The sequence below is a fragment of the Vombatus ursinus genome, unplaced genomic scaffold, assembly GCF_900497805.2.
Source record: "Vombatus ursinus unplaced genomic scaffold, bare-nosed wombat genome assembly UNPS02014859.1, whole genome shotgun sequence".
NCBI classification, from domain to species: Eukaryota; Metazoa; Chordata; class Mammalia; order Diprotodontia; family Vombatidae; genus Vombatus; species Vombatus ursinus.
Genome location: NW_020954637.1, coordinates 3,006,961 through 3,022,675, shown reverse-complemented (window position 1 = coordinate 3,022,675; position 15,715 = coordinate 3,006,961). Strand labels below are relative to the sequence as shown.

Here is a 15,715-nt window from a genome sequence, read left to right as displayed (position 1 = left end):
TGGCCAGAAAGGTCAACGGAGACATAAAGGAGTTTGTTTTTGTGTTGGCTGTTTGTGAGGAGATTTTTTGTTTAAATGGAAGAGAGTGGAGTCTGACAACAACAGACCAGTGAGCTTCACTGTGGTTCCTGTCTCAAGTTAAAAGGTGTCATGAAAGGATTGGTGAGGGCCCATCCAGACGCAGGAGTGTGATCAAAAGCAGCTGACGTGGCTCTATCAAGAAAGATCCAGATCTCTTAAAAACCCCAACCGAAGGGAAGGCTGCAGTGTGTAACGGCAGTGTTCAGCTTTTGTCCTAGAGCGCAAGTGGGGCAACGTCCCTCCCTTCTTTCATTGGAGAGGTGGGGACATAGGGAGGTGGAATGTTGTATGCACTGGCAGGTATATAGTCTATGTACTGGGTGGTTTTTCTTCACCGTTTTCAAGTTGAAGAGGGAGATGAGGGAGGGATATGCCTGGAAGTGACTGTGATGCAAACACAAGAGGCCTCAATAAAACTTTAAAAAACAAAATAAACAGGGTTAAATTCATTTCCTTTTTCAACACAGTTATTAGAATGGGTGAGTTAAGGAATGTCATAAAGAGCCTTTACCTAGATTTTAGGAAAGCATTTGATATCATTTATCATGCTTTGCATGTTGACAAGAAGGAGAAATATGGGGTAGATAATAGTACAGAGGGATGTGTATTTGGAACTGGACAAGTGATCAGCCCCCGAAGCAGTCCTTTGGAGTTTAATGCCTGACCTTGGCCTCTTGTGCTAGTTAACATTTTTAGGAATGACCTGTTAAAGGCATAGATGACATGCTTATCAAATCTGCAAATGGCACAAAGGTAGAAAAGTTAAGATAACGTATTGGATGGCTAAATCAGGATTGAAAAACCTTCCCACAGGCCTCGAACACTGGGCTCAATCTAATCAGATGCTTAATAGTTTAAATATAAAGGCTTATGCTTAGGTTAAAAAAGTCAGTTTCACCAAGTACAGGATGGAGAGATTTGGCTAGATAACAGTTTATCTGAAAGATGTCTGTGGACACTAAACCCAGTATGAATCAATAATATGATGTGACAACCAAGAAAGCTAATATAATTTTAGGATGCATTTAGAGGTGCATGGGATCCAGGATTAAGGAGGTGATCACAGTCATTATCACAGTTATTGTTATCAGCCAGAGAATAGAAAGCCTCCTTGATGCTGCTTTGCAGCCCTTGCCAGTCACTTTCTCTCTGGACCTCAGTTTCCTCATCGAGTAAAATGAGGGAAGTAGATTAGATGATCTTTAGGATCTCTTCCAGTTCTAAGCCCTGTGATCCTGTGATTAAAGAAGCTGCTGTGTCTATCCTTCCAAGGATGAGACTAGGAGACAAGAAGGAGCCTAGGTGAAATAATAGCGCATAGAAGAGAAGGTTGCTAATATCAGGCCTAGAGACTGGTGCATAAATATCACGGTTGAGAGGAATTGAAAAAGAGGCAAACGAGTTCTCCCCAAATGTAAGCCAATGGAGAAAAAAGGATTTATACTAATTGCATTCATGTACTTAGGATGAAAAAAAAGATTTCATGGTATTAGTTGTTTCAAAATAGTTTATTAAGAACTTTAAGCATCAGTCTGGTTATATATACACTTAAAACTATATGTAACTACATATATATAATTATATGATATATGTTAATAGTCTAAACTTATAGTCTTATGCTTAGGTTAAAAAAATCAGTTTCACCAAGTCCAAGAGGGAGAGACTTGGCTAGATAATAGTTTATCTGAAAAGTGTGTGTGTGTGTGTGTGTGTGTGTGTGTGTGTGTGTGTGTGTGTAAAGCGTATATGTGTATGTGTATATATTATGTATTTATATATATAACTATATATCTGTATGTACACACATACTTATATTACATGGTAACTCATTCCGTGTCCTTCTAATCATTGTCTTTCATCCCTTACATTCTTATAAACTATTTTCCCTTTAATGCAACTAAAACCAAAGCCAGTTGTTCTCCTAGCCTTGCCCTCTTTCATTCTTACTTAGATTAACTTTTGTATAAGTCTTTCCATATGACAATAGTTCAGAGATCTGTTATTTCGTTGGCATAAGAATTTGTTAGATTGTCTTAAAGAGCTGCCCAAGACTCAGAGACGTTAAGCCTTCTCCCCAGGATCACACAGCTTCCTGAATTGCAGGTTCGGTGGTCTGTCCCCTACAGTATTGATTCTCCCGTCCGTGTTTCCTCAAGCGGCGTATATTCTTAATGACGTTAAAACATTGTATTACATTTATAGTTCACAGGTAGGCTTTGCAGCATTCTACCAAATTGCTTTCTGGAAACAACTCCACCCATTTATAGTGCGATGTTTATGATGAGCATCCTTGGTTCCCCAGAGCTGCACCAGGGTTGAGTTTTGTTGCCAATTCCATGATGTTCTCATTTGTATTTCCTTGACCATTCTGCTGTCATTATATGCAGTTTGCTTATCTACTTTTGTAAATGGACTATTCGTGTCCTTTGACAGTTTATCCATCATGGATTGTGGTATTGGTCTATCTTTCAGTTTCTGGTCAGCTTTTGATGTTGGGTTTTTATAGGGCAGATTTGCTGCAAATTTTCCTCCCAGTATTTTTTCTCCCCCCCCCCCAGTTATTTACATGTCTGTTGTTTTATAGAATTCCTCAGATTTTTCTGTAATCTCTAATTCTGTTCTGTTCCGTCTCTTTTCCATTGGGGAGAAAAAGCATTTTTGTTTCTCTTCTTCATGAGACAGAATAAGGATTAATGAAGGGGCTGAGGAAGGAAGTGGAGGCCAGGAGGAGCAGAAGAAGATCGGGGCGTCTTGTAATGCAGCCTCGCTGGGTTTTGCAGTTGTGTGTCAGATAAATTTAGCATTGCCAGTGACTGGTGTCTGCTTGATTGCCCGCCGCTGCAGGTGATTTTGAATTGCTGCGAGGGCGGAACACCCAAGGAGACAATAGAAAATTTGCTGCACAGAGTGACTGAAGAGAAAACATTGACTGCTGAGAGTTTGGTTAAACTCCTTCAGGCTGTGAAGATCACATTCCCCAACTTGGACCTTCTGCTGAAGGATTTACAGAAACAAGCAAGTGTGCCAAGCACTACAGGTATCAGTTAATAGTCAAGTCTTGGGGCTAGAGCCCTGATATCTACAAATATATTCCATGCAGTGCCTTTGGAGAGGGGTGTGTATGTGTGTGTGTGTGTGTCTGTGTATGGGCTGGGGAGGGGCTCAAGGGAAAGGGGCTGTTGAAAAATGCCCTCGGAAACAGAAACTAGACAGGTACCCAGCTCCAGGAAAGTGGAACTTCCTTCATCTCAATTCCTCCCCCCCTCTCGAGTTTCCTCATACTCTTCCACCTGCAGAGTTCAGTGTGTGTGCATAAATAGAGTGTGTTTTAGGGTAGAGACACCACGGAGATGCCAGCTGTCCCCTCTGCTTAGCCTCTGGAGAATTTTGGCCCACGACTGATGAAATAAGACATGATTTTGGCCAGCCACGGCTGCTGATGAGATAGCACCAGAACCCCAGCCCCTTCTCCTCCCTCTGCCTCCTTCATATAAGCACAGAGGAGCTCCAGCAATCAACCAGCAGGCATGTATTAAGCACCTACTGTGTGCCAAGCACGGTGCTAAGCACTGGGGTAACCATGCCAAGACGAAACATTCCTGCCTTCAGGGAACTTCCATATCCTGGGGGATACAATATGTTCACAGATAGATAAATACAGGAACTTAATAAATAGATACAAAGTAAATGCCTGGTGGTTTAGAGGGAGAGCAGTAAGAACTAGGGCCTCTGGAAGGAGGTGGCATTGAGCTGGGCCTTGAAGTGGGTCAGGGATTCAAAGGGCCAGGGTTGCTCGAGGCCCGCAACTAGTTGGTGGGGGCAGGAGAGGTCAGATCCAAGTGTTGTGACCTCCAGCCTTGCTCTTTTTACTCTTCCTTGGAGGTAACCTTGATACAATAGCACAGCTTCAAAATCTCTATTCCCAGTTTGGTGGCCTTCTGCTCAAGCTCAAGAATTCTGCAGGAAGAATAATCGTGCTTTTGAAACAAAACTGATCCTGGTTCTTGACCCAGAACAGTTCAGCCTATTTTAAACTTTTATAACTATTTAGATCTCTTAGTGGGCAGTTTTAAAGACATATAAGTTTGAGTCTAATATGTTTGTGCTTTATTTTAATTTTTAAAATTCTGGCCAAACTTAGTACTCTCGAGAATGAGGGAGCAATAGGACAGTTTAAATCAGGAGCATAACAGACTGGCCCTTCACTCCTCTGAGGCGTAGGTGTCAGGAAGCGGCGCTGAAAGCGTCAGTTCCTCTCTGAGAAGCCGGCTGGGATGATGGTAAGGGCTCTGGACTGGGCATGAGCAGAGCTAGCTTGCAATCCTGGCCCTAGCCCTGGTTGTGTTGCGGTGCAGAAGTCATTGAATCTCTCTCATTTTATTCCTCTGTTAAAGCGGGAGATGGGAGGTGTTGCTCATCCTGCCCCTCCCTACTTCCTGGGTTGTTGCAGAATAAAGCATTTAGCAAACCTTGCAGTGCAGCATGTGCAGGAGCAGTTATTAGTGGGCTCTGAAGTCCTGTAGAAAAAAGCTGGATAAATACGGACCCGGGGAGGTTTAGCCAAAATCATTCATACATTTTCACTCTGTCCCAAGGTGGGAGTTGAATCCAGCTCTGAAGATGATGAAGCTTTTGCATTGACGCCCTCTCCCCCTTCTCATTTGTAATCCCCCTCAGTCTCTGCAGGAGAAACCCTTAAGGAGGTCATGTTGCATCCAACATTATTGTTTTGATAATGTCCTTACAGTCCAACCAAGCCCTGATGATTTTGGGACTGAGCTCTTGAGACGATACCATGAAAACCTCTCTGAAATTTTCACTGACAATGAAATGTTACTAAAGGTGATCTCATCTGCAAGCAGTTTAACTTCTGGAGAAAGAGAGGTAAGAGAGGGGGGATGTTTGTGAGTATCTCTGTGTTTGAGTTTGTTCTGAGATCATTATTAAGGACCCACTATGTGCCCGGCACAGCACTGATCACTGTGGATGTGAAGAAAGGCTGATTCCAGCCCTCCCTGAAGCTCATGTTCCAGTGGGAGAGACAACATGTAAAAAGGTACATGCGAGACATGTACAGTACAAATAGAAGGTCATCTCAGCAGGCGCTGGGGGTGGGGCAGACCAGGAAAGGCCTCTGGCAGGGCTGGCATTTGAGCTGATGATGGTTAGAGACAGAGGAGAGCCGGGAGGCAGAGGTGAGGAGAGAGAGCGTCCATTTCAGGCAGGGCTGTGCAGAAACACAAAGAATCAGAATGTGGAGCAGCAAGAACACTGACAGCACAGTGCCTGGCACATAGTAGGTGCTTCACAGACATTTACTGACTTGCCTCAATAATTGACAGATACAAAAGGAGAGCTATGGAGAAGAAGGAGGAGAATTCTGAGTCTCCAAACCAGGACATGGGGAGGGAAGGGAATAAGCCATTAGGTAGCACCTATAATATGCAAAGCACTTTTAAAAATATTATCTCATTTCATCCTCATAACAACCTGGTAGTAGGTGCTGTTATTATCCCAGTTTTACAGTTGAAGAAACTGAGACAAATAGAGTAAGTCACTTGCCAAGGGTCACACAGCTAATGTGTCTGAATCTAGATTTGAACTCAGGTCTTCCTGACTCCAGGCCCATCCAAGGAGGATGGGGTGGTAGAGATTTTCACAGCGATGACGAAGAGGTAGAAGGCAAAAAGAGGTCTTAGAGATCATTTAAGTAGGGGTTCTTAACCTGGAGTTAATAGCCCCCCACTCCATGGTCCCTGAATTTGGATGGGAAAAAAAATTACATCTTTTTTCACTAACCCTGAACTGAATTTTATCATTTCCTTCAATTATGAACATAGGCAACAAAACATTCTGAGAACAAGGTCCATGAGCTTTACCAGACTGCCAGGCCGGGGTGGGGTGGGGGGGTCCATGACAGCAAAGGTTAGAGACTCGTGGTCTCTTCTCTCCAAGCCTCTAATTTTACAGATGAAGAATTTGACTTCTAGAAAGGTTAACTTGCCTAGATTCACCTAGGATCTGATGTTTGAACCTGGGTTCTAGAATCATGGATGCAGCAAAATGCAGATACAACACTTGTCATTACACACCTACTGTGTGCAGAGCGCTGTCTCACTCTAAGGGAAATCCAGAGGGGAGATGATACAAAGTCCCTGTCTCCATGGAGAGCAGAGGAATGAGGTGTCTCCCTGCCACCTTCCTCGGTGACTCAAGTGTGCATTTGGTTGAATGTCAGTGGTGGTGAGGGCTCTGTGGCCCTGCATGGGACGTTGCCAGGTCAGAGGATATAGGGCTGGATCACCTGGGCCAGGGCTTCTTCCCCTGGGGACTGTGAAGAACTTATTTTCTGAAAGTATTTTGATAACTATATTCCAACATAACTGGTTTCCTTTGTAATCCTGTGGATTGTATTTTATGCGTCAAAACCCTATTCTGAGAAGGAGTCCATAAGTTAAACCAGACTGACTCCCAAAGGGAGGGTCCATGACACAAAGCGAGGCTAAGCACCCCAGTTTTTATCCTCACCCCAGAAACTGAGGCCCAGAGAAAGTCAATGACTTGCTCAGCATCATTGCACAAGTGCCCAACAGCAAAGTCAGGGAAAGAGAGGAAGGGCCAAGAAGGAATGGGCACCCCTTAGCACAGTGTCCTTTTGCCTTTGCATCACTCTCCTGAGAAACTGCCCTGCTAGGGGACCAAAAGGACGAGAGAGACCTGGGATGCTCACCCCCTTTACTGTTGCCCTCAGCCTCCTGGGCTTCCTGCCGCGTTCTGCTCTGACTCTCTTTTTAGGATTTGTCCTGGTGCCTCTGGTCATCAGCGCCCTCTCCCCTGTTTAGACTGGCTTGTGTGTCTTTGCTTCCACGTTGTGTCTCCCCAGGAGCTCCTAGGAGAAAAGGGCTGTGGTGGCGATGGTGCCCTGGTGTCTCTGCACTTAGCACAGTGCCTTGGAAATAGTTGGCACTTTGTAAATGCTTGTGAGATTCACTGGAATTGAATATATTGCTACCTTTAAATGCCTGGCTTCTGATCTGTGTGTGCTTGGTGCCTGTTTTTGAAGGCCATGGAACAGCTTGTGAAAGGCGACAGCGGGCGTGGTGGCTTTGGCGCCCTGGTCTCCGCAGTGCTGGAAGGACAGCCGCTGTTGGGGAGGGCCATTTGGAAGGTGCTGCTGGGGGCCCAGACAGCTGAGCCATGCCCGCTAAACCTGCTCATGGAGGAGATGCACAAGGAGCCCGGCGCTGACTATTTTTTCCAAGCAGGTAATTGCCCTGAGCTCTGCTGCCCTGCTGCCCCATGCTGGAGACCTGCCAGATGGGCTCTGGGAACAGGGAATGATCCCCTTTGGGTTGGACATCAGACACCAGCAGCTGGAGTAGAAAAGTGAGTTCAAGGACACAGTCATTTGCTAAGGTTTTAATGCCCAGTTAGGGGTTTTTTTCCCCATAAACTTGAGTTCTCTGGTATTCTCTTGATTAGTGTAGTTTGTCACGTTTCAAGTTTCCAGTTAGAGGGGGGAGATGGAGGCTTGTTCTCAGTGTGAAGAGTAGATTTTTAGAAAAGGTGAAGGGTAAAATATGATGTTCATAGTTGTGCTATTGATTTTCTTAATCCCCTTTACTTTCTTTAGTGGCCACCCCAGAAAGTGCTACTATAGAAATCATCTTGAGACATGGCAAGCTAATCACCGAGGCCATTCAGCCGAGAGCTGAGCTAAAGTGCCTCACTCCAGGAGAGGAGAGACTGGCGGAGGCCGTGAAGGAGGTAACGGGGGCTGAAGAGCAAGGTGGCTAAAGCAGGCTCAGTGCTGAGTCCTGGGGAGGGAAGGGCGGCCTAGTGCCTGGGCCCTGGCTTGCTGTATGCAACCAGCACCTTTCAGCAGAAGGATCAAACTGTATGTAGTATTGTGGGCAGATGACATGCTGTGTCCTGCTCCTAGTAAGAGCTAGGTTATCCGTAGAATGAACAGATGTTAGATGCCCATATGGGATGGCATGCAGTGCCAGCCACAACATGGCCAGCCTCCCAGAAAAACCAGGTGGGGAAGGGGCAACTTCATGGAGGTCCAGCCCAGGGCCACATATATCCTGAATGGAAAGCCTTCACAGAGACACAGAATTGGAATGCCGACTCCCCCATAGTTCATTTCCATTTGAGAGGCTGTGGGGAACACTGGTTTTTAACACTTGATTTCGGTCCTTGCCATCCTCACATTCACTACATTCGCCTCACAAACGTCTGTCCAGCTTTTGGAGAAGGAAACGCCACCTACTTCAGACATATACAACTGTCTGCAAGTGATCTCTTTTCTCTTCACTAATTGGTCTCATGTGTACCTCCAGGGACATCAGGTTTATTTAGACTGACTTGAAAAGCATAGAAATAAAATATCTCCAAAATGAAAATTCCATTTGGCCATCTGTGAGTGGTTTACCCTGCTTTTCCGAGCACACTGGCTCTTTCTACTCCAAGCCCTAATGTCTGAAACAGGGAGGCTTTGAAAGAATATTCTTGGCCCCAGTGTAAACCTTCTTAAAAATTCCAGGTTTCTCCTAATAATGTTTAATCCAGTGCATTTTTCTTCATAAAGTGGCTAAAAATGTGAAGCTGACCCCAGTTGTATGGAGTTATAGCCTAGTACCATTGACACAACTGCCCTGAGAAGTTACTTTATCTCCTGGACAAAACCCGTGCCTTGAGCCGCCTTTCCGAGGCTTTGGAGCAGAGATCTAAGGGGGTCTCTTCGGGCTCCCCATCCATGGAAAGGTGTCTCATAGGGGGCTTCTGATGTTTGCTTGCTTGCTTCCAAGCACCAGGAGAGCGTTCCTCCCCTTCTCTATCCTCAGCTTCCTTTTTTCTTATAAAGCACTCTACTATGCTCATCACATGGAGCTCAGCCTCCCCCAAGATGAGTCCTGCCTTCCTAAGAGACAAGAAAAACCAAATTGAAAACAGAGGACAGAGCCCATCGGTGCTCACCAACAACTTCTGTCCCCCGGTGCTCATTTAGATTCTGAGTGTTTCCTGTGAGCCAGCCAGCCCTGAAGCTTCCCTGAAAGCAGCTCTCAGCAGAGCCCAGGAAAAGTCGCTCCCCACCATGGAGATCTGCCGCCTTCTCTGCAGCCTTCATGAGGTCTTTCCAGACCTGCAAGCAGTCCTGCAGGAGCTGGGCAACCTGGGTAAGAGATGGTGGGCAGGGACCATCCTGAGGTGAGACGAGGCTTCCACCCCCCCACCCGGCCCGTGTCCTTACCAGAGACAGGAGCCCACATCCCAGAGATGGGCCGACCGCTTCCTGCAGCGGTTTGTTTTATATGCTCTTGATGCCTGAAAGAGGCTTGGGGCATGGATATAAAAGGATACGATTCATGCTTGTTAGAAAATACAACTGATGATGACGTTGTAATCGATTTTCATTAGAAACCAAGTGGGCTCCACTCCCCCCTGAGAAGTTGGCACCTCCAGAGTCCCCGAACAATGACCGTTTTCTCCCACGCAGGTCTCCTTATGAAGGACAAGGAGCAGGGTACTCCCAAGCAGTGGAAGGTGCTGGAGGCGCAGGGAGGAGCGTCGGCCGGGAGTCCTGCTGAGCCTGGGGAAGGGAGTGCTAAGGAGAAGGAGGCGGGGCTGGAGGAGCTGGAGGGCAGCGCCGCCCCCTCCCCCAAGAAGAGCTTTGTCTGCACGGCCTGTGACAAGAGCTTCCATTTCTACTGCCGCCTCAAGGTGCACGTGAAGCGCTGTCGCGCGGCCCAGGGGAAGCAGGTGCCATGCCGAGAATGTGGCGAGATGAAGGCCTCCAAGAAGGAGCTGGAGAAACACCTGCAGGAGGCCCACGGTGGGGCCGGGCCACCAGGCACCCCGAAGAAGAAGAAGAGGAGGCTCCCTGTGACCTGTGACATCTGCGGCAGAGAGTTTGCTCACGCCTCTGGTAGAGTCGGCCGATGAGATGGGGAGGGGAATGAGTCTCCCTCCCCTCCCCGAGATCCGGTCTTGTCTTGGGTGCAGGACATTGGATGCCTTCAGGTTGGGGCTAGGCTGTCCTCGGGTGACCTCGGCCTGCTAGATGCCACTCCCCCGTGGCCTTCTCGTTGTTGTTAACTGTAGAGGCAGCGCGAGGTCGGGCGTAAAGGGACGGACTTGCATTCAGAAGACCTGGGGTCCAGCTTTCTCACACATTTACTATCACAGTGGGCCTGAGTAAGTCACTTCCCCTCTGTGGGATGACAAGTCCCTGCTCCCTAGGCCCCTCACACCTGTATTTGTACAAGGAGCTTCCACACTGAGAGGGCTGTCTATGGATGAAGTGACAGACCCTTGCCCAAAAACAGCGACGCTCTTTCCACAACCGGCATTTGTAGTTTTTAAGCAGCTGCCGTGCATCGTTCCGGGCAGTGGAGCTAATAGTAGACGGTAGAAGCGAGCCCTCGAATAGTGCTTCAAGGTGTGCAGGGTGCTTATGTAGACTATCTCTCTTGATGCTCACAACAAGCCATAGAGGGAGGCGATTGGGGAATTCTGGTTTGATACTTTGGCCTTGATTTGATCTTGGGTCTCCCTGAGTGCAGGTCCGTCACTCTGGCCGCTGTGGCATCCAGCTTCTAGGAAACAAAGATAAACATAGAAAATACAAAGACAAAAGCCTGACCTGAACTCTGGGAGTGGGGGGAAACACCAAGAAGTAGGCTAGGAAGCAGGAATGGGCCTGGGTTCCTTGCCTGACAGCGTTCCTCAAAGCCTGCCAACTCCAGGTGTGCTCTCTCATTCTGAGGGTCTGAGTTAAGGGATTTACCCAAGGTCGCGTGACCAGTTTGTGTGGGAGGTGAGACTTGAACCCATGTCCTTCTGGTTCTGAGAAGTGCTGTCTTTCCTCTATACCATGCTACCTCTAACAGAGAAATAAGTACAAAAAGCCTAAAAAGTAGGTACAAGTAATATTGGGGGGGGGGGGGGGGGTCAAGAAAGGCCTGGCAGCTAGGTCAGGAAAAGCCAGATGACAAGAAGGGTTGTCATGTGCTGGGAGCTGGGAAAGGGAGGCTGAGGACTTTAGGTGCTTGTGTTTGGTCCTAGACGTAGTTGGGAGCCATGGACCTGACACGCACCGTATTGGGCTCTACAACCATCAGTCTGGTGGCGGCAGCCATAGGCCTTCCAGTCGACAGAGAATCCGAGGAGAACATTGAGAGCTGTGGCCGTAGACCCTGGGCGGCCGGTTTCCAATGAGGGGCACGGTCTGGGGAGGGTTCAGAGATGACTTTGGGAATGCCAGTCCAGTAGCTCCTGGTGGTCTGGAGTCATTCTCCAAGGCTGTCCTGCCACGTCAGGGACAGACATTTACTGGGTCCTTTTGCTGGTGACTAAATACCTTGGTCCCTCTTGGTCTCTGTGTTGCTCTCCTAGGAATGCAGTACCACAAGCTGACAGAACATTTTGATGAGAAGCCTTTCTCGTGTGAAGAATGCGGGGCCAAGTTTGCAGCCAATTCAACCCTGAAGAACCATCTCCGCCTTCACACTGGGGATCGCCCTTTCATGTGCAAGCACTGCCTCATGACGTTCACACAGGCGTCTGCCCTGGCTTATCACACCAAGAAGAAACATGCTGAAGGTAAAGCTTCCTCCCATAGAAAGAGGTGGAGCCCAGGGCTGAGTCCCAGCTCAGCTGCTGCCGAGCCAGGGACCATGGGCAGCTCATGGGCCCTCTCACCATCTTCATTTCATTGTCTGCAAAAGAAAGCCATTCGTATGATCCTGCCCAAGATTACCTAGCTGGGCAGCAAGTAGCAGGTTGTGATTGAGCAGAGATGGCCTCTAAAGGACCTCTGCCATTCTTTGGTCTTAATAATGATGATGTTTCCTTGGCACATGGTTGGATGAATGAGAATATGTACGTTTTGTGTGTGTGTGTGTGTGTGTGGGTGGGTGAGAGGGAGGGCCAAGGAGGCTAGTTATGAAGCATTTGTAGATTAAATAATGTCCTGATTCTTGCAGTATTTTATTTTATACTCTATTTCAGAATTGCCGTGGGTTATTGTGATTTACTGCTACAATTTGCAATACTCTTTGCAGTGTTAGTCTGTGTAATGATACCCTTTCCATCTTTACTCCTCCATAATCTAGCATTTCAGTAATGCACTATTTCCTCCAAGAACTTTTATATACAGTTTATTTTCTTAACAATCATTTGCTTTGTTAATGCTATTTTAAAGTCAGCTTGCCTAAATTGTGTCATGAGTTTCCAAAAGACCTGAAAGGTGTTCCTGCCAAGATTCTAGTTTGCTGTTTCTCACCCTTGAGCGAGCATATCCCTAAATGCAGCATCCATTTTGTGCTATTCCTTCCTGGCCGCCAAACAACCGTGCGCTCTTGGGCCAGTCGCAGTCTCTGTGGGTGGTCTCTGAGGTTCCTGCTACCTCTCATAATCTGTGCTCTAGGAGCCGTCCCAGCACTGACACACTTAGGCTTAGCACAGTCTGACTTTGTCTTGGGAGCTGTAGTGCGTGGCTGCTTCCTCAAATGTTTTCTGTTGTGATAGGATAAAAAAGTTAGATTCCACCTCACCTGCAACTGTGCTTATTAATGGCTCATTAATCACCCACAGGTTGTATCATGGAATCTGTCTTAGCTTTTATTTAGCAGGGCAGATCAGAGTGGGAAGGTTCTGTAACTTGTCAGAGGCCATCTCAGCCCATGACCAGTGCTAGAGGGTCTGAAGGTAGCCTTCAGTGTACGTCCCTGTGTTCCTGTTACCCAATAATGTGACTCTCTAGATGTCTGGTGCCACGTGCCACCTCCATGATATCTAGTTTGTAATATCTGCCTGTTGTTTTCAGGGAAGATGTACGCTTGTCAGTACTGCGATGCTGTGTTTGCCCAGTCAATCGAGCTGTCTCGGCACGTGCGTACTCACACCGGAGATAAGCCGTATGTTTGCCGCGAGTGTGGCAAAGGCTTCCGACAGGCCAACGGCCTCTCCATCCACCTGCGAACCTTTCATAGTATGTATGTTAATGGCCCTCCAGCCTGGGGTGGGTCTGGGGGAAGCAGGCCGCATCGCCAGTGTCTGTCATCCTATGCTCCTGAGAAAAGCTCAGGGTTCATCTCCACATTACAGATAAAATCAAATGTCTTGTGATGCTTGTTTCTAGAGGCTGAGGCTAATTCCACGTCTGACAGTTCAAGCATAGAATGAGGAAAAGGTCTGGACTCAGAGTCAGGAACACCCAAGTTCAGGTCCTACTTTTGACATTTAATAACCATGTCCCTACGGACAACGCGCCTCATCTCCGCTTCGGCTTCCTCATCTGTTAAAGAATAATCATCATCATCATCTCTGCAGTACTTCCTTCCCATGGGCAGGGCATTATGTAAATAACAACTGTTGTTGTTGGTCAACCTAGACACAGATATGAGTTTTGTTTGAAGGGAAAACCCTCTATCTGCTCATTTAGTAATCAGTCTACTGGCCAAGGGGGATCCTTTTGGTACAATAATAACTATTCTTGAATAACTCTGCCATTCGGTTGTTCTGGGCATAGGGTGAGTGTGTGTCCTCTGCAGCACATTACCAATGGTGACTTCAGCTGAAGAAATCACAGAAGCAGCATTATCTAGGAAACAGACATTCAGAAAAGGAGGTGGATCAGCAAAGGTTCAGCTGATCTCCTGTGCTGGTCTGGTAAAGACCTGCGATGGCCCTTAGCATGCAAAGTAGGAGGAGGACCAGAGCAGGTCCTTCAGGGAAGTGGGTAAATCAATCCTTTGTGGGACACTTATGGAAAAACCTGCACCAGGATCGCAGGATGAGAGGCTGTGGATGGGACATAATCTCCCTGGTACATGGAGTGCTTCCCTTGGTGAGAGAGATTGCCCAAAGTCTGAGGTTCCCTTGACCCCCAGACTGCATGGGAAAATGAGACACTGCTTTATCCCAAGGGCAGCTTCCACACGGGCCTTCACCCCTGCTGGAAAAAGCAAAAGATAGATCTGTAGCTTGCACACATCGGCACCGTTCCCTCTAGATGAAAGAGGAGGTTTTCATTCTGAGTCACATGTCTCTTTGGTTATTTCATGTGTGGTTACAGTCAAAGGGGACCGAGTGTTTACACTCCCCACTGCTGTTCCTTTGCAGTCACAAGCCTCCATCTGCTTTTCACAGCTTGCTTGCTTGACCTTCTTGTCTTTCACTGAAGGTCAGAGGTCAGTGTCTGGTCCCAGTGATACCTGAATAAGACACCCTTGTACAAAATAACCTGACAAATGACCCACTGGCCTTTACTTAAAACCTACATTGAGGAGGACCCAAACTTATAGCCTGCTTATGTAACCTATTCCCTTGGAGGAAAGCTTGAACTGTTTCTTCTAAGATTTTCCAAGCCTGAATCTGCCTCTTTAAAACTCGGATGCAGTGCTCCCAGTCCTGCTTTCTGGGGCCAAACAGAGCAAAGCTAATAATCCTTTTTCTTTCCTGCCTACAGCCCACCCCCAAATTTGTTATTGTAACAGGACACTTTGAACATTTGATTTCAATCCATTCACAGATACTTATGTATTAAGGGTTTTGCAAGACTGTGAGAAATACAGAGTTAACAGCCCGAGCGAAAGGAGCTTATTATCTCATGGCGGTAAAAGCAGTGAGTTTTCAGTACACAGTAATAGCCTGTTGTTATAATACTTTGATGTCCCATCTTTTCACTTGAAAAGATCTGTTTTTTCACTAGTGCGGGTATTCCTTCCGCCTGCCTAGACCGTTATCCCTCCAAATCACTTTGAGTTGGTGTGGCCAAATATATTTATCCTCTAAGGATGATGAGCCTTGCCATGGTGGTCCTCAGAATGCTGCGGGCCTGTCCTGACACCTTGCCAGTGTGGTGAGCCTCGTGGTTGCCGTGCCAGAAGGAAGAATGGAGGAGGACTGTGCTGGAGGCATAGGCCACCAAACGCTTCAAATGAGGTTCTGCCTGCATTTCGTTCACTGTAGAAGAAGGAAAGATTTACTGTTGCTTCCTTTATGCTTCGGGGAAAGCCCATGTTTTCCCAAACCTGCCCCTGTCATTTGAATTCAGCAAGTGCTTATCAAAAGCTGCTACTAGGTGCAAGGCTTTGCTGTAAGTGTGGAGATGAACAATCGATGTGACCTAGGCCATCTCTCAAGGATCTCGGAGTCTAGTGAGAGGCAGGACCGATAGAGAAATAACTATGGGACAGGGGAGAGTGGGACAGTGCAAAGGAGGGATTCTGGTAACATGCTATGAGCAGTGGGACGATAGAAGAGAGGAGAAGTGAAGGTGATTTATAATCATCCCCAAGGCTGATGTTTCCCGAATATTCCAGGGTTTATAAAAGCTTTTCACAACTACCGTGGGAAGGTTTGAGTCCCCTTTAAGGTGAGGAAACCTGGATTCTGAGAAGGTATGAGTCCAACCCAGGGCCGTGCAGCTCCCACATGTCAGAGCCGGGACTCAAACTCCTTCTGACCGCAAGACTAGCTGTACTCTACCCACACTGCACTGTGCATTTTTTCAAGTTGTATTTTTAAAATGCCTCTTGAATGCTTAATTGAGATTATAGAATAAATTTCTTTATCTTCAGTAATCAGGCACAGTGCCTTGCACATAGCAAGCGTTTGGTAAATG

General features: G+C 47.1%; 1 protein-coding gene across 4 annotated transcripts in view; it reads left to right on the top strand.

The window, feature by feature from the left end:
- The window catches only part of ZBTB40 (zinc finger and BTB domain containing 40), a 72,369-nt gene that overhangs the window by 43,359 nt on the left and 13,295 nt on the right, over nucleotides 1-15,715 (top strand). For all 4 annotated transcript variants that reach the window (XR_003567249.1, XR_003567248.1, XM_027841410.1 and 1 more), the window contains exons 6-13: nucleotides 2,926-3,118; nucleotides 4,829-4,965; nucleotides 7,145-7,346; nucleotides 7,715-7,848; nucleotides 9,095-9,263; nucleotides 9,584-10,012; nucleotides 11,482-11,688; nucleotides 12,914-13,078. Coding sequence is in view for 2 of the 4 variants with exons in the window: in XM_027841410.1 (XP_027697211.1) it covers nucleotides 2,926-3,118; nucleotides 4,829-4,965; nucleotides 7,145-7,346; nucleotides 7,715-7,848; nucleotides 9,095-9,263; nucleotides 9,584-10,012; nucleotides 11,482-11,688; nucleotides 12,914-13,078 (1,636 nt within the window). In the remaining 2 variants the exon portion in view is untranslated. The remainder of the gene's footprint in view (nucleotides 1-2,925; nucleotides 3,119-4,828; nucleotides 4,966-7,144; nucleotides 7,347-7,714; nucleotides 7,849-9,094; nucleotides 9,264-9,583; nucleotides 10,013-11,481; nucleotides 11,689-12,913; nucleotides 13,079-15,715) is intronic.